Source organism: Lepidochelys kempii, chromosome 13 (genome assembly GCF_965140265.1).
Source record: "Lepidochelys kempii isolate rLepKem1 chromosome 13, rLepKem1.hap2, whole genome shotgun sequence".
NCBI lineage: Eukaryota > Metazoa > Chordata > Testudines > Cheloniidae > Lepidochelys > Lepidochelys kempii.
Genome location: NC_133268.1, coordinates 31,827,863 through 31,849,410, shown reverse-complemented (window position 1 = coordinate 31,849,410; position 21,548 = coordinate 31,827,863). Strand labels below are relative to the sequence as shown.

General features: G+C 52.4%; 1 protein-coding gene across 1 annotated transcript in view; it reads right to left on the bottom strand.

Annotated features, from left to right (window-relative positions):
- Positions 1-21,548, bottom strand: part of LOC140897406 (arf-GAP with SH3 domain, ANK repeat and PH domain-containing protein 1-like) — a 119,044-nt gene that overhangs the window by 57,479 nt on the left and 40,017 nt on the right. The window contains exons 7-14 of the mRNA XM_073310052.1: positions 16,274-16,359; positions 15,719-15,794; positions 14,151-14,237; positions 12,634-12,734; positions 6,363-6,432; positions 5,409-5,496; positions 4,533-4,581; positions 3,389-3,552 (exon numbers count right to left, since the gene is read on the bottom strand). Coding sequence (XP_073166153.1) covers positions 3,389-3,552; positions 4,533-4,581; positions 5,409-5,496; positions 6,363-6,432; positions 12,634-12,734; positions 14,151-14,237; positions 15,719-15,794; positions 16,274-16,359 — 721 coding nt within the window. The remainder of the gene's footprint in view (positions 1-3,388; positions 3,553-4,532; positions 4,582-5,408; positions 5,497-6,362; positions 6,433-12,633; positions 12,735-14,150; positions 14,238-15,718; positions 15,795-16,273; positions 16,360-21,548) is intronic.

Genomic DNA, 21,548 nt, shown 5'->3' with positions numbered 1-21,548 from the left:
GGAATGGAGGGCGTAAATTCACTGATTTTAAAGGTACCCCTAGAAGGAGTTTCCAGGCCACTGCTCCTCCCCCCAGTTCCCTCTCTGGAGTGAGAGGTTGGTGCCTTGTCCTCGCAGGTCCGTGTCCCTGTGTGCTAGGGCTCCAGCTTAGGTGCAACTCACACAAATGCTTGGTCTGGACGTTGCTCTGGGCAGGGACCTGCCTTGCTATTGGCTCTGTCTGTAAAGGGCCATGCCCCCTCTGGAACTAGCTCCCTAGCAATGAGACTCAAAGAAAGAACCTGACTTAGTCAGTCTCACACAACATGCCAGCTGCCAGTGCCTGGAAATGTCTGAGCTCAGGCCCGGGGGGGCACAGAGAACTGTAGGCTAGTGGCTAGAGCACGGGACTTGGCTTTATGCCAGACTCTGACACTAACTGGCTGGGTGACCTTGACCAAGTCATTCCCCTCCATGTGCCTCCATTCCCCCTGGGAAAAGGGCAAATGCTGATGGGGTTTGTAGGCTGCTGCCAGAGCAGAGGTGATCGCGCTGCCAGTGCTCCAGTACAAGGCAGTTCCTGGAGTTTCTTGCCCGACATCCCACTTTTAATACTCTCAGATTCCAAGGCCTCATCTAATCTGTCCTCCTGCATACACAGGCCAGAGAACCCCAAATAATCCCTGTCTTCATTCAAAACTTGCCAGGGCTGGAGAAGTCACCACTCCCCAGCAGGATTGTCTGGCTATGTGGACTCTCTCCTCAGGCCCTACGCTACCAGCACTCCCAGCTACCTTCGAGACACCACTGACTTCCTGAGGAAACTACAATCCATCGGTGATCTTCCTGAAAACACCATCCTGGCCACTATGGATGTAGAAGCCCTCTACACCAACATTCCACGCAAAGATGGACTACAACCCGTCAGGAACAGTATCCCCGATAATGTCACGGCAAACCTGGTGGCTGACCTTTGTGACTTTGTCCTCACCCATAACTATTTCACATTTGGGGACAATGCATACCCGCATGGCCCCACAGTATGCCAACATTTTTATGGCTGACTTAGAACAAAGCTTCCTCAGCTCTTGTCCCCTAACGCCCCTACTCTACTTGCGCTACATTGATGACATCTTCATCATCTGGACCCATGGAAAAGAAGCCCTTGAGGAATTCCACCATGATTTCAACAATTTCCATCCCACCATCAACCTCAGCCTAGACCAATCCACACAAGTGGTCCATTTCCTGGACACTACTGTGATGGTCACATAAACACCACCCTATACCGGAAACCTACTGCCCACTATACTTACCTACATGCCTCCAGCTTCCATCCAGGACAAACCACACGATCCATTGTCTACAGCCAAGCTCTAAGATACAACCGCATTTGCTCCATCCCTCAGACAGAGACAAACACCTACAAGATCTCTATCAAGCATTCTTAAAACTACAATACCCACCTGCTGAAGTGAAGAAACAGATTGACAGAGCCAGAAGAGTACCCAGAAGTCACCTACTACAGGACAGGCCCAACAAAGAAAATAACAGAATGCCACTAGCTGTCACCTTCAGCCCCCATCTAAAACCTCTCCAGCGCATCATCAAAGATTTACAACCTATCCTGAAAAATGATCCCTCACTCTCACAGATCTTGGGAGACAGACCAGTCCTCGCTTACAGACAGCCCCCCAACCTGAAGCAAATACTCACCAGCAACCACACACGACACAACAAAAACACTAATCCAGGAACCTATCCTTGCAACAAAGCCCGATGCCAACTCTGTCCACATATTTATTCAAGTGACACCATCATAGGACCTAAACACATTAGCCATGCCATCAGAGCTCATTCACCTGCACATCTACCAATGTGATATATGCCATCATGTGCCAGCAATGCCCCTCTGCCATGTACATTGGCCAAACCGGACAGTCTACGCAAAAGAATAAATGGACACAAATCTGACATCAGGAATCATAACATTCAAAAACCGGTAGGAGAACGCTTCAACCTCTGTGGCCACTCAGTAAAAGATTTAAGGGTGGCAATTTTGCAACAGAAAAGCTTCAAAAACAGACTCCAATGAGAAACTGCAGTGCTTGAATTAATATGCAAACTAGATACCATTAACTTGGGTTTGAATAGAGACTGGGAGTGGCTGGGTCATTACACTTATTGAAACTATTTCCTTAAGTTAAGTATCCTCACACCTTCTTGTCAACTGTCTAAATGGGCCATCTTGATTATCACTACAAAAGTTTTTTTCGCCTGCTGATAATATCTCATCTTAACTAATTAGCCTCTCACAGTTTGTATGGTAACTTCCAACTTATCTGTATGTGTGTGTGTATATATATATGTATATATCTTACTATATGTTCCATTCTATGCATCCGATGAAGTGGGCAGTAGCCCACGAAAGCTTATGCTCTAATAAATTTGTTAGTCGCTAAGGTGCCACAAGTACTCCTGTTCTTTTCACTCCCCTTAGTAAACCCTTCCACTAAATGTACACCTCTGTACAGTCTGAATGTGTCTAGCTTCAACTTCCAGCCACTGGAGTGTTAGACCTTCTCTGGTAGACTGAGGAGCCCACCAGCAAATATTTGTTCCCCACGTAGGTATTTCTAGACTAATCACATCCCCCCTTAACCTTCTCTTCGTTAAGCTAAATAGAGTGAGTTCCTTGAGTCTATATCACTATGAGGTAGGTTTCTAATCCTTCAGTCATTTGCATGGCCTCTTCTCTGAACCCTCACCAATTTATCAGCATCCTTCTTGAACTGTGGGCACCAGAACCGGACTTAGGATTCCAGCAACAGAGGGCAGGAGTGACTGAGTGGGAGGAGCCAAAGGGCGGGGTGGGAGCAGGAGGGACTGATTTCGGAGGTGCAAAGGGTTCAGCAAAGTGGTGTCTGAGGGGACTCAGTCTCCTCTCACTGAGCAGTTTCACAGCAGGATCCTTCCATTGATTCGGGGGGGATGGAGGGGGGGGGGTCCAAGGAGTTTGAGGGCAGATCCATGGTCCCCTCTCTCAAGGCTGTAATTCAGGGAAAGCTCTATGTGGGGCTCCCGCCAAACTGGGTATTTCTGCAGGAGGGAGGAGTGCAGGGCATTTTCCCAAGGAGCTGTGGAAAGCCCCTGAATGGCGCTGGTGATGGGGGTGAGAGCAGTGGTGTGCTGGCTGGGGTGGGGGTAGGGTGCCCAGATGCTCCCTGCCACCCATGGCTCCAGCAGCCCCATGCTGTGAGTGGAGTACAGGGCAGCGGAGGGGCTAGCAGCTGCCTTCGAGACGGCTGCTGGCTTGGCTGGAGCAGGGTCATTGCATCACTGTGCTGGGTGCTGACTGCGCAAGGTGCCTGTCCCTGTCCCTGTCCCATCCTCCCATGACTACGCTCACCTGGTGCTGAGCAGTCGCAGCACACACTGTTCCCCGGCATGCACCTGATCTCCTCGATGATGGCCCTGGTCAGCCCCTCCATGCTGCTCTCTCGACTGCCATGCACCCGGCTGAAGGCCACATTCAGAGCCTCCTCCTTACTGTTGCTGAGAACAGAAATCCAGCTGCAAGGAGGAGGAAGCTGTTGTCAGAGGGGCCCCTGTTCCATGTCAGGAAGGGGGTACGGGCTCTGTACTCTGGTGCACGGGGGAGCAGAAGCGAGGGCTAGGCATGAGCCATTGCTGCCGTGCTGCGCCATCGCCCCCTGCGTGCTCAGGGCTAACATGGGCAGGGTGCCTGGGGCAGTGGAGACCTCGAGTTCTGCACATGCACATTGCTCTGAGGAGGGACTCTGCCCCATGGCCTCACCCTGGCACTTGGCAGGAGCCCCGGAGTGGCTGCAGAGCAGCATCTCAGAGCTGCAGGGGTGGGGACTGTGCTTCCAGACCTGCCCTGCACCTTTAGCCTTGCACCAACACTTGCCTGGGGTGGGCCAAAGCTCGCTACAGGCCTGTGCAGGCTCAGAGAAGGAAGTAGGGTGGGCTCACAGCAGGCTCCTCCCCACACCTCATTGCTGGCAGGAACTTGGTAGTGAGGGCCGGTGAACTCAGACCGGCCATTGCTGCCCTCTGGCTGCTGCGTCTCCCTGCAGGGCAGACAGAGGCAGCCCAACAGAGAACACCACTTTTCAACCCCCACGTTCACAGCTGGGGATGGGCAAGAGAAGGAGGCTGGAGGCAGCAGACCTTTGCAGGCAAGTCCCACTGCTCCAGCCGGTGCTAGGGACGGGCAACACGGAGGCTGCTGGCTCTTCTGCTCCACATGCAGGCCTGGGAGCCCGGGGCCATTGAATTCCAGCCATGGCCTTGGGCAAATCAGGCATCAGCAGCCCCTGCCTCAGCCTGGCTACCCTGCTGCCCTCCCTCCTGGAGGGGCGAGGAGGATGCAGGGCTCCAACCTGCGGCAGAGGAGTGAGATGGCCCAAGGAGCTGCCTCCCATTCAGCAGCTCACAGGGCTGGTACTTGTCCCCCACAAGAAGCCTTATGCCACTTGGCCATTCTGCTCCCGACTCAGCGCAGTCCCTGCTCCCACCCTGGTACTTACGCGGTGCATTCCTGCTCGTCCTCCGCCAGGAAGTGGTACGTGCGGTTATCTGAGATACACAGAACCATGTGTGTTTAGACCTGAGACAAACCGGCAGCCAGAGGGCACCAACGCCGCCCAGAGGCAGCTCTCTGCACTCCCCAGGTGAGGGGTGTGTGGCACAGTCCAGCACACAGAGGGGGGCCGCTCCTACGCCATTCACTCGCTCAGCCTCTGCGGCCAATGTGCATGGGGTTAGCACCCTGCTTGCCCCACCCAAAGGTGGTGCCAGGGGGGCCAGGTGCAAGAGCTCTGGCCCACATGCCCGTAGGCTGCAAGCATCTGAGGCTGTGAAGGTGCTACACCACTGAGCTCTACCCCTCTTTCTCTGTCAATCTTTCCTCAGCCCCAAGTCCTTTCAGGAAGCCAGCCAGGGTGTTGTGTTTTACTGAGGTGCACGTACAGCACCAGGCAGAATGGGACCCTGACTCGGAGCACTGCTGCCATACCAACACCTAGGAACGCCTGCGGTGGGCTAAGCTGCCTGCATCACAATGTGCTTGTTACCAAACCTCCGCTTTCCCCTGCTAGTGCCACCCGGCCAGCCAGACATCCAGCATGGGCATACGCTGGCGAATCCCGCTGGGGAGATTCCTTTAATCACAACACCCAGGCTCTGTGTTTGCCAAGCAGCTTGAAAGCTCAGAACTGCCAACGGCCTCGCAAACCTGCTCCGTATCCCCATGCCCTGGGCCTGGCCTAGAGCTCCCGATTGGAACCACACAAGTAATGCCCCTGCCCTGCACCTTGCTGCATTGGTTCCCTGAGTCAGAAATTCAGCATGCGGCTGCCCATCGGGCCTTCCCCAGGCATTACGAAACAGACAATGGGACTCACGTGAAACGAGGTCGAAGCACTTCCTATCATCCGGGTTCGGCTTCACTTGGCAAGTCAGCAAATTCAGGTTGGTTGGTGAGCGGTTTAGCTAGTGGATGGAAGATGGAGTACTTGCAGCATTGCTAGAATAGCAACCCCTGGGGGCAGGTCCCGGCAATGCTCCCAAGCGATTAGGGTCACTGAGGCAGGGAACAGGGAGGAAGAACTTCTCAGCGGTTAGGGACAAACCTAAACTTGGGAGACTCAGGTTCAAGGCCCTGCTCTGTCAGAGCCTGCCGGTGTGAGCCTGGGGAAGTCACTTAGTCTCTCTGGCCTCAGTTCCCCTTTGTCCACGGGGATAACAGCCCTGCCCTGCCTCCCACGGGAGCTGTGAGGGGAATCCATTGAAGCCTGTGAGCGCTCAGCTAGGCCAGTGACAGGGGCCAGACAGAATGCAGTCGGCCTTCCCAGTAACCCATGCACTTTGTCCTTGCCGGTGCTGTCATCAATAATAATAAACAAAATCACAGCAATGACCTTTCCCCTGCTCCTGGATGCTGGGTGCGCTCTCCGTGCCGGCTCTCAGGCTGGGCAAGACCCTAGTGATTTGCCTGTGGTCCACTGAGGGCACAGGGACTCCAGCCTCAAAGGAAAGACTCCAGTGGGCATTGGGTCAGGCCAGCAGCATGGGGTTGGAGAAGATCATAGAATCATAGAACCAGAGAATATCAGGGTTGGAAGGGACCTCAGGAGGTCATCTAGTCCAACCCCCTGCTCAAAGCAGGACCAATCCCCAACTAAATCATCATACTCCAGGGATTCCAGTCAGGCTCAGGGAAAGCCACTAGACTCACTGTGGGTAACAAAGTGTTAATCATCTGCACAACCCCCCCGGAAGGCACTGAATCCCACAGGCCTTTTCAGCCCACCACTTCTGAGCATGGGCCATGAAGGTGATGGAGGCACCAGCCCTACCGTGCTGTGAAAGATGGTCAGGTAGCCATTCTGGATCGTGCACTTCCTCTTCTGCCAGACCTTCCTCAACCTGAAAATAAACCGGGAATTCTTTCATTTCAAAGGAGATGCTCAAAGTCCTTCTGCCCAAGGGGCTGGAGACCCCTTCAGCCAGGGACCAGCCTGTCAAAGGAGCGTGCAGAGCAGCACCACTGCAGGCACCCATGCAGAGAGGAGAGGAGGGCACAGCTAAGGCCACAGCTTCTGCTCCTGACAAACTGCCTGGCTCGTGCAGGTGGGAGGTAGTAGCAAGAGCAGGGCGGGGGAGCCCTTGGCCTGCCCTGAGCTGAGAGAGGTGGCCTGTGGCACGCCGCAAGAGGCGTGATGGATGGGCAGCACAGCCTCTTACTGGAGATGATGTATATAGCATTTTCCCCAAGCCATGGGCTGGCCTTGCTGCCAGTCCCAGCCTGGCAGAGCTCACTGCGAGGATGTGCTCCAGGCCTCTCAGTTCATGCGCTTCCTTCCACTTCTAGCGGTAGCCCTTGCCATGCCCTAGATTCCTCTCCTGCCTTGATATTTACACCTCCCATGGGTTTGTAAACTGCCTTGTCCCCTCCCCACCTGCAGGCACTGCTCAGCCAAGCCAAACATGTTACACCCTTCCAGTCTCCTTCGCACATCGATCCCTTCAGCCCCTGATCATTTCCATGGTTTACCTGGCCTCTGTGCTGCCATATTGCCCTGCAAACTCATGACAGATTTGGAATTGTCTGTAATAAGGTGGGCAAGGTAATATCTTTTACTGGCCCAGCTTCTGTTGCTGGAAGGGATAACCTTTCAAGCTTATACAGAGCTCTTCCTCAGGTCTGGAGAAGGTAACCAGAGTGTCCAAGCTGGAGGTTTTTAAGAACAGGTTAGATAAACACCTGTCAGGGATGGTGTAGAGCAGGGTTTCTCAACCCGTGCGTCAGGATCCAGCATTGGGTTGCCAGAATATTTCAAAAGGTCGCATGGCAGCTCCTGTGACTCCTCTTCCACGGGACAGGCTGGGCTCACCTCCCTGCTCCAGGCACTGCAACCTCTGAGGTCCCTGTGCCACTCAGCTTTGGCCCAGCTGTCATCATGACAGGCGTCCCAGTACGCCAAATATGAATGAGTGGCAGTGCCACCCCAGGAGCCAGGTCACAACTCCACTCTCACAAATTCAGGGGAGCAGTCGGGAGCAGGGCCAAACCTGAGCTGTGCTGCAACCCATGAGATTGCAACGCCCAGGGTGGAGAGCCAAGTCCAGCCAGCCCCACAGCACTGGAGCTGCGGGAGCCACCGCTCTGGGGTGAGTGCTGGGCAGGACCCAAGCTCCCTGGGGGCAGGATCCAATCAAAACCACCCGAGGGCCTCTACCCCCAGACTATTTATTGGGTTGCAACAGGCCATAAACATTTACAAATGGGCCCTGAGCCCACAAAGGTTGAGAACCACTGGTCTAGATAATACTTAGTCCTGCCTCAGTGCAGGGGGCTGGACTTGATGACCTCTTGAGGTCCCTTCCAGTCCTAAATTTCTACGATTCTAAGGTGGAACAGATTGTTAAGCAAAAGGGGTTCACATGTTGTAGGAGACCACTTAAAATGAAGTGGGCAATTAGTATCTTTGCAGTGGATGACAATGGAGGGTTTCAGAGTAGCAGCCGTGTTAGTCTGTATTCGCAAAAAGAAAAGGAGGACTTGTGGCACCTTAGAGACTAACCAATTTATTTGAGCATAAGCTTTCGTGAGCTACAGCTCACTTCATGGGATGCATACTGAGGGTTAGTAGGCAGCAGGGTATGTTACAAATTGTTGTAATGGACCATAAATCCAGGGTCTCTGTTAAGTCCATGGTTTTTAGTGTCAAGCAGAGAGTTATGAATTTAAGACCATGTCTACACATATATCGCTGCAGCGGCGCAGTGTACTGATACACTGCCGTGCATGCGGGGAAGACGCTCTATGCCAATGGGAGAGAGCTCCCCCGTCGGCATAATAAAACCATCTCTGCAAACGGCAGATGCTGTATCAGCGGGAGAAGCTCTCCTGCCGACATAGCGCTTTGCACACCAGTGCTTAGGTCAGTATAACTTACGTTGCTCAGCGGGGTGGTTTATTCACATCCCTGAGCGACATACATTTTGCCAACATAGGCGGTAGCGTAGATATAGCCTAAGTTCCTAGGCTCATCTTTTGAAGCTGTTGTCAAGGTTTCCTTTGAGAGCGAGGACTGAGAGGTCAGATGTTGAGTGAGCCTTTTGTGAAAAGTGTTTGCCTACATGTGATCTGGTGTTTTTGTCTTTTTTCATTTTTCTGTGAGAGTTAATTCGAGAGCATAGTGATTGTCTGGTTTCAGCCACATACTTGGGGGATTTGATACAGTGGATGAGGTACACCTCATGTTGGGATAGGCCTGTGTAGGACCCATGGATCTTGAAAAGTGTGTTGTGGGGAATATTGATCATCATAGCAATGGAGATATGTCTGCAGGTTTTGCATCTGTTGTTCTGGCAGGGTTTGCTGCCGCTTTGAGTTGTTGCGTCCTGGTCTGTGGGGAACCTGCTTCTGATGATGAGCATAGTGAGGTTGGGAGGTTGTTTGAAGGCCGGAAAAAGGGTTCAAGAAAGATTTCTTTCAGGATGTAGTCCCCATCAAATATGGATTGTATCTGTTTGATGATACCTCATATGGATTCCAGTGTGGGGTGATAGATGACAGCCAGGGGTATACAGTCAGAGGCTCTCTCTTTTTCTGTTTTGAAGCGGGTTCTCCCCAGGTATTTGGGTGGCCCGTTCCATGATGCAATCTGCTTCTCTGGTGGATTGTCCTTGCTTCATCAAGGCAGTTTTAAGTGTGTTAAGGTGTGTATCCCTGAGTTTCTCCTCAGAGCATAGTCTGTGATATCTGCGTGCCTGGCTGTAGATAACAGATTTCTTGGTGTGTTTGGGGTGGTTACAGGATCTGTGAAGGTAGGTGTGGTGCTCAATGGATTTCTCGTATATGGTTGTCTGTGGTGTTTGTCTTCATGGACTATTCTGGAAAAATGCCCCACAAGACCAATGATATACTTGAGCTACATTGATGATATTTCCATCCTCTGGACAGATGACTTAAACTCCCTCATAGATTTCCAACACAACTTTAACAGCCACCACCCATCCATTAAACTCACTCTAGAACACTCCCACACCAGCATCAACTTCCTGGACACCACAATCAGCTTCAGAAGTGGAGCCCTACAGACAGCTATGCACAACAAACACATGGATCACCACATCCACTTTCAGAGATCCAGTAACAGTCCCAGACATGCCAAGAAATCTGTTATCTACAGCCAGGCATCAGATACCACAGCATATGTTCCCGAGACAAAGTCCGGGATAGACACCTAAACACACTTTAAAACGCCTCCACTAAACAAGGACAATCCATCAGAAAAGCATATTGCGCCATTGAATGGGCCATCCAAATACCCCAGAAGAATCTATTTCAGTAGAGGGGAAAAAACCCCACTGACTGCACACCCCGAGTTGTCATCTACCATCCCACACTAGATACAGCATATCATCAAACAATAAGAACCCACACCTGGTGCAGACTACATCCTGAAAGAAATCGGTTCCAGGCGGCTGGGTCGGTGGGGGACTGCGCATGGCAGACTGGAGGATCCCGCCGGTGCACGCTGCTGGAGCGGTGATTGCAGTTGGTGGCGGCACCGGTGAATCTCAGCAGTGTTTCTCTTTGTTCTCTGTCCTGGACTCCTTGGGAGCTGCAGCAGCCAGGCTGACATGTGACTTCTCACCCAACTGGGCCCGGCTCAGGGAGGCGGTGCTGCATTTAGGGGCAGTCCCAGGCTGGGATCTGCCCGTATGCCCATGGCTGTGCTTCTTGTGGTCAGAGTGGAGCTCCTCAGGCAGCGGCTGTATTGACAGATACCTGGGCACACGAGGCACTTACAGAGACAAAGTTCCCTGGCCCCCCGTGGTCGGGCTGGGAACGACTGTCAAATGGTGCCATGGGTGACCGCACGGGCTTCTCCGAGGCATTACAGGCAGCGCTGGTGCTTGTCACGCACAGAGGAGGCGTGCGGCCACAAAGTCCAGGTCGTGAAGCCAACTGGCCAGGGCATAGTCCCCAGGTGGAGAAGTCTCCCCAATGGGAGAAGAAGTCCTAAAGGGAACCTAACTAATTACAATACATTATAAAAACAAGCAAATACTATCTATAACTACATACACAAAGGCAGACCAGACTATCAACTCTCTGAGCTAGGCTAAGAATGCGGAGGAACAGGGGTTCTGACTCTGGCCATGCAGTGGTAAGAGGGAATCGGAGCGGAGTCGATGCACACAACCTCTTATAACCTTGGCTGTGGACACAAGGACAACGCACGATGCAAATGCAGGTCAACAGGCACTGCTACAGAATTGTTCCCACACGTGTGCACCCAGGTTTGGAATCCATATAGGGGCCATCACCTGAAGAAGAAAGAGGACTCCTGCTACGATAGAGACGTGTGTAGGCCTGCTGTTGTCTTTGTGACGAAGTGGGACTGTTCTTAATGTTTCCTCCGAATAGTGTGGGGGTGCCTCAGTTTCCCCTATGCAGTTCTTAAGTATCTAGGTGGTGGGGTAAGGGTGTATGATCATTGCAGAGCCCTAGAGGGCAGGTGTGTGCAGGGGTCTGGACACAGAGAATGGCCAACACCCTGTTTCCTGGCAACTGATGGCCTGGGCCCTTCCTGCCCCTGCAAGGTGAAAGCTGAAGGGTTGGAGAACAAAGGAATCAGGTGACCACCTGGCCCTGGAAAGGAACAAAGCCCAGAGGAGGAGGGGCTGGAGGGAGTTTCAGTTTGGGGCTGGCTGGGACATGGAGTGAAGGGCAGACGTGGTTGTCTGGCTCACTGCCCCCCAAAATGGACCCAGCTGAGGGGTCCTGTTCTCTGCACCTATAAGCTCTGTGTTAGACCATGTTCCTGTCATCTAATAAACCTCTGTTTTACTGGCTGGCTGAGAGTCACGTCTGACTGCGAAGTTGGGGTGCAGGACCCTCTGGCTTCCCCAGGAGCCCTGCCTGAGTGGACTCGCTGGGGGAAGCACACGGAGGGGCAGAGGATGCTGAATGCTCCGAGGTCAGACCCAGGGAGGTGGAAGCAGTGTGAGCTGTGTGTCCTGAAGACAGGCTGCTCACAGAAAGGCGACTGCCCCAGAGTCCTGACTGGCTTCATGGGGAGCAGTTCCAGAGCATCGCCCAGGGACTCCGTGACAGTTTTAAAATCCTTTTCTCTCATGAAGCTGCGTTACTGCTGTTCACAATAGACAACAGGAGCAGCCTGGGTCACTATTCATCACAGCTCCCCAAGGGAAGAACCACAGGTTCGTAGTCCAGTCGGACCTGCTGGTCAAACGTGGTTGGAAAACAAGGACCTGGTCTGAGTGGGGGGGAAATCACAGGACTCCACCCACAGAAGTGAAAGCTAGAGGCCTCAGATCTGGAGGGGATGCATTCAGAGAGACCCAAGGCGGGGACAGGTGCAGCCAGCCCTGATCTGGGACACCATCGTAGTATCTTGGTATCCCAGCTACCTTGTGCTCCCTCCCATTGCGTATAAGGCAGTGGCGCAGATATCTGGCTTCTATTCCTGGTTCTGCCACCCACCACCTGTGGCCCCTTCACTGCCCTGTGTCTCCCCTGGCCCCTCTGTCACAGAGGGATCATGTAACTGAGCTCCTGTGAATGGCTTTGAGGTCTGCAGGAACATCACTGTTCCATCATTTAATATCTTCCTTAATGATGCGGGGGAGCGACACTAGTGAAGTGTGCAGGGGAGGCTAACCCGGGCAGAGTGTCATGCCTATTAGCGTGGGGAGGATAGGAAAGGGACCTGGAAAGACTTGGAACTGGTAGAAAAAAGCCCAAAGGAGGTTCAGCTCGGGAGTCTGTAGTGAATGCTCCTGGGGATGATCCTGGGAACACAGTGCTGCCATCCCTCAGCCCAGCCCCCATGCAGATTGTCACTAGAAACCCACTCCCCCATGTTATTTCTCATTCCCCTTTGTTTATGCTGCTGCCCCTAGTTTTCATTGCACAAAGCAGGGTTCCCGTCTGATCCAAAATGAACGCATTCTGACGGAGACACAGGGTCACGGTCAGCTCAGCAACTCAGCTGAGGGGGCGGAGGGGCTGCACTGGAGATCCTTACTGTCTACGCTGCAGACGTGTGATGCTGCACTTACCCATCACCGTACAGACTCTGCACTTACCCATCACTTTTCTTAAAGAGGTTCCCCGATTTCTCGGTCCCATACTGCTTGTTCCCCTGCAGCTGGTGCATGTTGTACTGTAGCTGCTTGCTAGCAGAGTCCTAGCAGACACAAAGAGGTAGTCGTTAGCCCATGCCCATCTCTCCCTGGGGTGACTCCTCCTGACGGCATATTCCAGACCGGCATCTTAGAAAGGTCCCACCCAGGGAGGAGATGTGATGTTAATACACAGTGCAGCGAATGTGGCAAGAACCAAACTCGGAGAGCAGTGCCCAGGGAGCAAACACAGACAGAACCGAGTGGTACGAAAGCCACAGATCCCTCAGTCCGCTCCCCAGCACTGCCTCATTCCCAAGCTGGGCATGGGAAGGGAGAGGGAGCCCAGCCCTGGCAGGGCAGTAGTGACCGAAGCCATTCCTGCCTAGCCGCTCTCCGTGGCCTGGCTGAAAGGAGGTGTGTGTGGGAGGGGACGTGGCCACCACAAGAACAGGCCCCTTGAGGCAGCGGCAGCAGAGAGGCCAGTGACAGAGTAAGCCCTGGGGAGGCTGCCAGCGTGCTGGGTCCACGAGCGGTCAGGTTTGGCGCTCCTGTCATTCGGGGGGTGCTTACTGCTGAGGGGAGTAGGTGGGGGTCTTTCCAGAGGAGTGTTGGAGGGCTCCTCCCCCGATTCCAATCTCCCTGGGCCCCCTCATCTCCTTGTCTTCCCACAGCCTCTGACAGGTACCGGGGGGATCCTGCTGCTCCCTCTGGGCTCATCCCCTCTCTCTGGAGTCCCCACTCCTCACAGCTAGGGCAGTCTGGCATGGCCCAGCTTGGGGATGCTGCATGCCCCAGACTGCACTGCCCGTTGGCAGATGCACAATCCCTAGGGAGCCTGCAAAGGGGGCACTGCCAGGGCTGTAGGTGAGGCAGTCAGGATGGGCTGCACTGGGTGAGGCGGTCAGGAAGGGCTGCCTCAGAGAGGGAGGCAGTCAGCAAGCTCAATAGGCAGAAACCACAACAGCACCTCAGCCTCAACCTACTCCACTGGGACAGCCAGGCATCACCAGCAGCTGGGTCCCTGTGGAACAGGAGGAGCGTGTTGCCGGGACAGGACGAGGGGTGAGGAAGACATGCCCTCCACTTCCCTTTCCCCAGCTGCTCTGGGAAGAGTGGGCTCCAGTCCCCTGGGCTGCAACTCCAGCACCTTCCAGGCACAGGAAATTCACTCACAGCATCCAATCCACAGCCCCCAAAGGAGAACTTTGCAGAGCCATGGATAGAGCAGAGCCTTCACCATCCCCCCGGCCCCTCCAGATTTGAGCAAGGACAGCTGCTTCCCTTTGTCCCCTTAGCTCCCTGGATGGGGGGGCACAGCTCACCTCACAGGGCACAGCCCATAGCCAGGAAGGAGATGCACTTGCAAATGCATTGTTCCCTACATGAGCTCCGGGGATGCAATGCACAGACTGCTCTCCCCGTGAATACTCCACCAGGCAGCCATAATGGCAGTGCCTAGGAAGGGGGACCCGCTTTACCTCTTTCTGCTCCAGCTGTAACGCTGTTTTCAGGTGATCCCGGAGGGAGCACAGCTGCTGCTTCTCCTCGTCCTGCCTGACCTTCATCTGAAAGGCATCACACCACAGTGATTTGCTGAAGCAGGGGAGCTGGATTGCGCTTTGCCTCTGTCTGTACATCCCACTCATTCTCTTGGGCAAGACAGGCCTTTCTCTCCCATAACACATGCGTTCCCATTCCTGTGGGAAGCACCATACTGAAAACACAGGCCAGGCTGAGGCTCTCCCCCCGTGCAGCTACACGGCACAGGGCACGTACTACTGTAATACAAGCTTCTCCAAAAGCCCATCTCCACGAGAGCAGCTCTATCTACAGGTGCAGGGAACAGCAGTATTTCCTCAGTGCTCCTCAGCTAGGACAAACGGAGCCTGGTGAGTGCCCAGTGGCTATACTTTGAATGCATTATATAAACAATGTGTGCTCAGGACACGCCATCATGACAACAGCTGTTCATGTTTCTGAACCAGGCACTGACTATCCAGAAGACTGAAGCTTAATATGGCCCCCTCTTGAGATGAGTCGGGAATGAAAACAGTCAACAGGATCAAAGGTTCAGTTTGCCAGAAAACGACAGTTAATTTTCAACGTACCTGTGGGGCAGACGCATAGCTGAAGGGTTTGCGTGTTTTAGCATTAACGGACACTGCAAGTGCTGCATATTATGCCTTGTTCTCCATTCCTCAAGTTACTGATTGTGAATAGATTGTATTGAGACAATGTATTGGAGGGGTTTTTTAAATGTTGTTTGTATTAATGTGCTACACATGTAAAGAGACCAAGAGTGTTAAAAGAACTGGCACGGAGCCTTTTCTGGAGAACCCGCCTTGGGCTGGTGAAGTCAGTCTCCATGCAAAATATCAAAACCAGCCAGCTGTACAGCTTTTAAACTCCAAGTTACTGTGGGGAAAGCATGTAAAGAAGGCTCCAAAATTACCTGCAGTGTTACTGAGGGCTCAGCACTAAAGATGAATACTTCACCCAAATGAGGATTGCATCCTAATCCTCATCAGAGAGTTATAACAAAAGAAACGCTTAAAAAAGATGATAGGACTATGGAGTGTATAGTAGCATCCTCAAATCTTTTCATGAGCTGTATCTACTTATCCTAGCTTTCAAGCCCTGGGAACTTTCCACTTAGCCTTTAAACCTTCTCTACTTCCTATGGGGTAGGACTAACATGTTTCAGGTTCCCAAAAAGAGGATACTGCTGGAGAGGGGAAGAGGGGGTACTGGGGGGAGAGGGAGGGGTTGAAGAATTTGGCGGGGAGGCTGCGGTTCCAGCTGTCAGCCCCCCACGTGGGGTTGGGGGGCTGGGGAAGAGAAATCCTGGACAATTGCTAATATTTTAAAAATCCACCTGGACAGAGATTGGCAGACCAAAACCGAGGTCATGACCCAGAAAATTGGACATATGAGAAGCCTCCTTAGGGGTAAAAAGAGACTTTAGGGGGTAGACATTCTTGCTCCAGGGCCCATGCCCGCCTCTTGCCTTGGTCCCCGGTGAGCTGGCATTATGATGCATACTCACTCTCTGTAGCTCAGGGGTGAGCTTCTCTATAAACTGCTTAAGCGTCTCTGTTGCCTTTAAACATTCCTGGAAAAAACTAACAGGAGAAGCGAATGTGAGAGAACGGTTTGAACTAAACCTCCTAGCATTGACAGTGCTGCATGTACAAAACATGCCGCTGTGCGTTGCAGTCCTTAGAGCCTTTGCTTTGCAGTGTCATTATTAACCCTTTTGGGCCAACAGTCCTGGCCTCACACACCTTATTATCAGGAACCCTAGATTCTCATCATAACCAGTGACAACAAACCGAGGAGTGGGAAGTCAGCACTCTAATTGCTTTTGTATTGTACTGTCAAAACGCAAGTACCAAGTACTGTAACTTGCAGGACAAACACTATCATAGAGTCCTACGGCTACACCATCTCCAGAGGGAGAGGAAGCTGAGCATGTTGCCACACAGGTGGAGGGTGACTGCAGGATATTTGTTCACTGCAAAATAAATCAATGCCTAGGTCTCCTCAGTTAAACTGGCAAAGAAAGGGAGGATAAGGAATAAAGATAACCGATCACTCTTACTTGAACTGAGCATTGCAATGCTTGATGTGGTTCTGCAGCAAGTCCACTCCTTTCTTGGTTTGAATCTCATTCACTTTGATCAGATACTGAGGGGAAAACACACCCAGGAGTTGGTTCTTGTTACCTGCTGGATTCTGCATTGTTTACTTATCACCCTCCGTGTTGCCATCCCTTGTGAATAATGTGATTTTGGCCCCCACTACTGCAGTCTTGCAATTTTGTGCTAGCTACAGACTTCTTGAGAAGCAAGCCAGAGACCAGCAAAGACTGCCTAACACAGTGTTGTGTAGCCCAGTAGGTGGTGCACTCATCTGTAAGCCTGGAGACTAGCCCCAGCTATTCAACTAGCTCCTATTAACACTTCCGTGCTCTTCACAGCTCTTATCGTGAGCCAAGCTTTCATACAAATTCACTGATGACTGGGAGTGAGGTCATTTAATGCTAACTCAGGGTTCATACTAGAAGGCCAAGTCTCCTATACTTTGCCACACACCTCAGAATATGCATGTCAAACTAGGTTATTGTGTATCCCATGCTAACACACCGTGGCTCGGTTACTCTCTAGAAGCTAGACCACATATAGAATGTTATGACTCTGCTACACTTCCATACTGAACAGGTCTGGTTCTTAAGGTCAAGTGTCAGTGACTCAGGTGTTTACATCCAGAGGTCTTGGGTTCAAACCCCAGAGATGACCCAAATAGGTGGTATTACATTTAGCTACCCAGTCTGTAACCAGTACAGCACAATTTATTTTCAGAGCCAGAAATAGAAACCAAGAATTCTGATGTCCAGTGTTCCACTGTCTCACAAATATTTGTGTAACCCACTGCCTCTGTGTGTGTTGTGGCTCCCTATCGGATGGTCCAACATAGAAAACATCATCATACAGGCCCTGGTTACTCCTGTAGTTAATGTGGAAATGGTTTGCGTTGAAGGCTCAAATATGTATGTATAACAATTAGTGGAAGGACCCTGAAGTAACTACTGGAATGACTTTACATTGCAGAACCTTGTAATTAGAAGTGAATGTGGATGTTCTGCTAGTTTCTTTTACTGTTGCATTTTCAGGGCATGCATTTGGCTAATGGGAGCTGGCCCTTTAAGAATAGAGTGTGGCTGACAGTGCGTTTGAGATTAGGAGTGCGTGGGAGATTTTGCCTGTGTGAGCTCCAAAGTGGCTGGAACGTGAGTTAATAAACTCATCTTTCCAGAAAGCAGCCTCCCCCTTCCTTTCCCGGTCACTCCTATGAGGGAATGGATGATTGAGGGTGTTGCTACAGACCTGTTTGCCTCTGTGTGGCTGGTTTGAATCCCACCCAGTCCAGCAGGGATACAAGCTTCTTCCTTTCTAATGGTAGCAACTACTGTATGGAAGTTACCTAACACGTCCTGGGTTTAGTTGCTTATAACGATGCCAAACTTTAACAAGTTGGGCTGAACTTGTTCATGCTGAACATATGCCTCAAACTCAATAATTTTGGAAAGTTTCAGCGGAAACGGTGTTTCCAGAGATGAGGTCAATGACAGCTAAGTAATTTTAACAATACTGAATAACTTTCCAGCCTTTTTCATGTATTGCATTTCTTATTATGTGCACTGTGGCAGCAGGAGACAGGCCCAGTCCTGAGAAGCATACAGCCCACACAAAAAAAGGAGTCACTGAGTTTAAGGCCAGAAGGAATGACTAGACCATCAAGTCTGACCTCCAGTATTGCCCAGGTCACCACCTCCACCCAGCTCCCGCACATGAATCCAACAATTGAAATGAGACCAGGAAGAGAGACAGACCAACTCCAGGAGAGGCAGGGCAGAGTGCTGGGCAGCAAACAGCATGGTAGGGCTGGGGTTTCTCTTCCCTTCTGGGTGGCGGGTTGTTTTTCAATTCAGTTCTTTCCTTTTTCAGTTTTTTTGTGGGGGAAGCGGACAAAGGGTTGGCTTAGTTTATTCCTGTTTCTCTTACAAATATTATAGGGAAGGGGAGGGGAGGGGAGAAAAGACAGGGGGAGGGAGAGAAGGAGAGGACCCTGGGGGACACTTGGGAGTCAGACTGTGTGAGGAGAGGATAGGAGGGAGCTGGAGTTGGCAGCCAATTCAGCACAGGAGAAGTGTGCTCATAGCAATGCTGCAGATAGCCATCTGGAGTCCTGGGACATCATCAGTGTCTGAGGGCCCCAGTAGGGTTGCCAGATGTCCGTTTTTTGACCAGAACACCCAGTCAAAAAGGGACCCTGGCGGCTCCGGTCAGCACTGCTGACCAGGACATTAAAAGTCCGGTTGGCGGTGCAGCAGGGCTGGCAGGGTCCTTGCCCGGCTCCGGAGCGTGGCTACCAGGAAGCAGCTGGCATGTCCCTCCAGCTCGGGGGCGGCCACAGCAGCTCCATGTGCTACCGCCGCCTCAAGCACCAGATCCGCAGTGCCCATTGGCCGGGAACCACAGCCAATGGGAGCTGTGGGGGTGGCGCCTGCCGGCAGGGGTGGCACATGGAGTCACTTTTCCGTTCCCAAGCTGGAGGAACATGCCAGCCGCTTCCCAGGAGCCGCCTGAGGTAAGCATCGCCCAGAGCCTGCACCCCCTCCTGCACCCCAACCCCCTACCCCATCCCTGAGCCCCTCCTGCACCCAAACTTTGAGTCAACAGTGTGCCCTTGTTGCCAAGAAGGCCAATGGCATTTTGGGATGTATAAGTAGGGGTATAGCCAGCAGATCGAGGGACGTGATCGTTCCCCTCTATTCGACATTGGTGAGGCCTCATCTGGAGTACTGTGTCCAGTTTTGGGCCCCACACTACAAGAAGGATGTGGATAAATTGGAGAGAGTCCAGCAAAGGGCAACAAAAATGATTAGGGGTCTGGAACACATGACTTATGAGGAAAGGCTGAGGGAACTGGGATTGTTTAGTCTGCAGAAGAGAAGAATGAGGGGGGATTTGATAGCTGCTTTCAACTACCTGAAAGCGGGTTCCAAAGAGGATGGATCTAGACTGTTCTTAGTGGTAGCTGATGACAGAACAAGGAGTAATGGTCTCAAGTTGCAGTGGGGGAGGTTTAGGTTGGATATTAGGAAAAACTTTTTCACTAGGAGGGTGGTGAAACCCTGGAATGCGTTACCTAGGGAGGTGGTAGAATCTCCTTCCTTAGAAGTTTTTAAGGTCAGGCTTGACAAAGCCCTGGCTGGGGTGATTTAATTGGGGATTGGTCCTGCTTTGAGCAGGGGGTTGGACTAGATGACCTCCTGAGGTCCCTTCCAACCCTGATATTCTATGATTCTATGAAACTCCCACCCGGAGCTGAACCCCTCAGCCCCTCCCACGCCCTAACTCCCTGAGCCCCCTCCCGCACCCAAACTCCCTCCCGGAACCTGCACCCACACCCCATCCCAGACCCCAATGCCCTGCTCCAGCCCTGATCCCCCTCCCACACCCAATCTCCCTCCCAGAGCCTGCACTTCCTCCCGCTCCCACGTCCCAACCCCCTGCCCCAGCCTTGAGCTCCCTCACGCACCCAAACTCCCTCCCAGAGACTACATTCCGCACCCCAAATCCCTCATTCCTGGCCCCACCCCAGAGCCCATACACCCAGCCAGAGCCCTCACCCCTTCCCCTCCCACACCCCAACTCCTTGCCCCAGCCCAGAGTCCCCTCCTGCACCCTAAGCCCCTCATCCCCAGCCCCACCCTGGAGCCCTCACCCCCTCCCGCACCCAATCCCCCTGCCTCAGCCCAGTGAAAATGAGTGAGGGTGTGGGGAGCACAAGTGACAGTGGGAGGGAGGATGGAGTGAGCTGGGCGGGGGCCTCAGAGAAGGGGTGGGGCAAGGGTATTTTCTGCAATTAGAAAGTTGGCAACCCTGGGCCTCAGAGAGGCCATGTCCTGTGCCTGTTCCTGTTGATGGAGTTTCTCTGACCCGGGGGCTGGCTCCTCCCTGGGATTTCTTTCTTTCTCAAGGGAGTGGGGGCCACATGATCCTTGGTACCCTAGCTGGGGGTCCCTGCATAGTTCTGGATCCAGGAGTGTTGGGTGAGGAGTAGTCCCAACTGTGCCCCATCCAGTGGCGCTGGAATAGTGGGGGCCAGGGGGCCATGGCCCTCCCACTTTTTGGCAGGGGCCCCTCCTATTCCCCCCCAACCCCCGTCCCCCCAGCCAGGCCAGCAACTGAAGCCTGGCCGGGAGCCTGGGCAGCTGTGGGGAGCTGCGCTGCAGACCCTCCACTTGCCAGGGGTGGGGGTGGGGTCGAGAACAGCCTCTGGCCTGTTTCCTCACCCTGTGGGCCCCCTGCCCAGGGCAAGAGGGTCCTTGGCTCCCCACAGCAGCCCATGCATGGCCCTTACCTAGACACGGCTCCAGCTGGAGGGCAGAAGGTAAGAGCCACACGGACAGCTGCCCTGGCCCCTGACACATGGGTCAGATTTGGTTGTCTGAGTTATAAGGGGCAGAAAATTGCCATTTGCACATGCTCAGCATAGAGTCTTAAGAAGATAAGAGCGGCCATATTGAGTCAGACCAAATGTCCATCTAGCCCCGTATCCTGTCGTCCGACAGTGACCAATGCCAGGTGTCCCAGAGGGAATGAACAGCACAGGTCATCATAAAGTGATCCATCCCCTGTCGCCCATTCCCAGCTTCTGGCAAATGGAGTTTAGAGACACCATCCCTGCCCATCATGGCTAATAGCCATTGATGGACCTATCCTCCATGAATGTATCTAGTTCTTTTTTGAACCCTGTTATAGTCTTGGCCATCACAACATCCTCCGGCAAAGAGTTCCACAGGTTGACTGTGTGTTGTGTGAAGAAATACTTCCTTTTGTTTTGTTTTAAACCTGCTGCCTATTAATTTTATTTGGTGACCCCTAGTTCTTGTGTTATGAGAAGGAGTAAGTAACACTTCCTTATTTACTTTCTCCGCACTTGTCATGATTTTATAGACCTCTGTCATATCCCCCCTTAGTCATCTCTTTTCCAAGCTGAAAAGTCCCAGTCTTATTAATCTCTCCTCATATGGAAACTGCTCCATACCCCTAATCATTTTTGTTGCCCTTTTCTGAACCTTTTCCAATTCAATATATCTCACACAGCATTCAAGATGTGGGCACACCATGGATTTATATAGAGGCAATATGATATTTTCTGTCTTTTTATCTATCCCTTTCTTAATGATTCCCAACGTTCTGTTAGCTTTTTTGACTGACACTTTGAGCGGATGTGTTCAGAGAACTATCCACAATGACTCCAAGATCTCTTTCATGAGTGGCAACAGCTCATTTAGACCTTGGCAT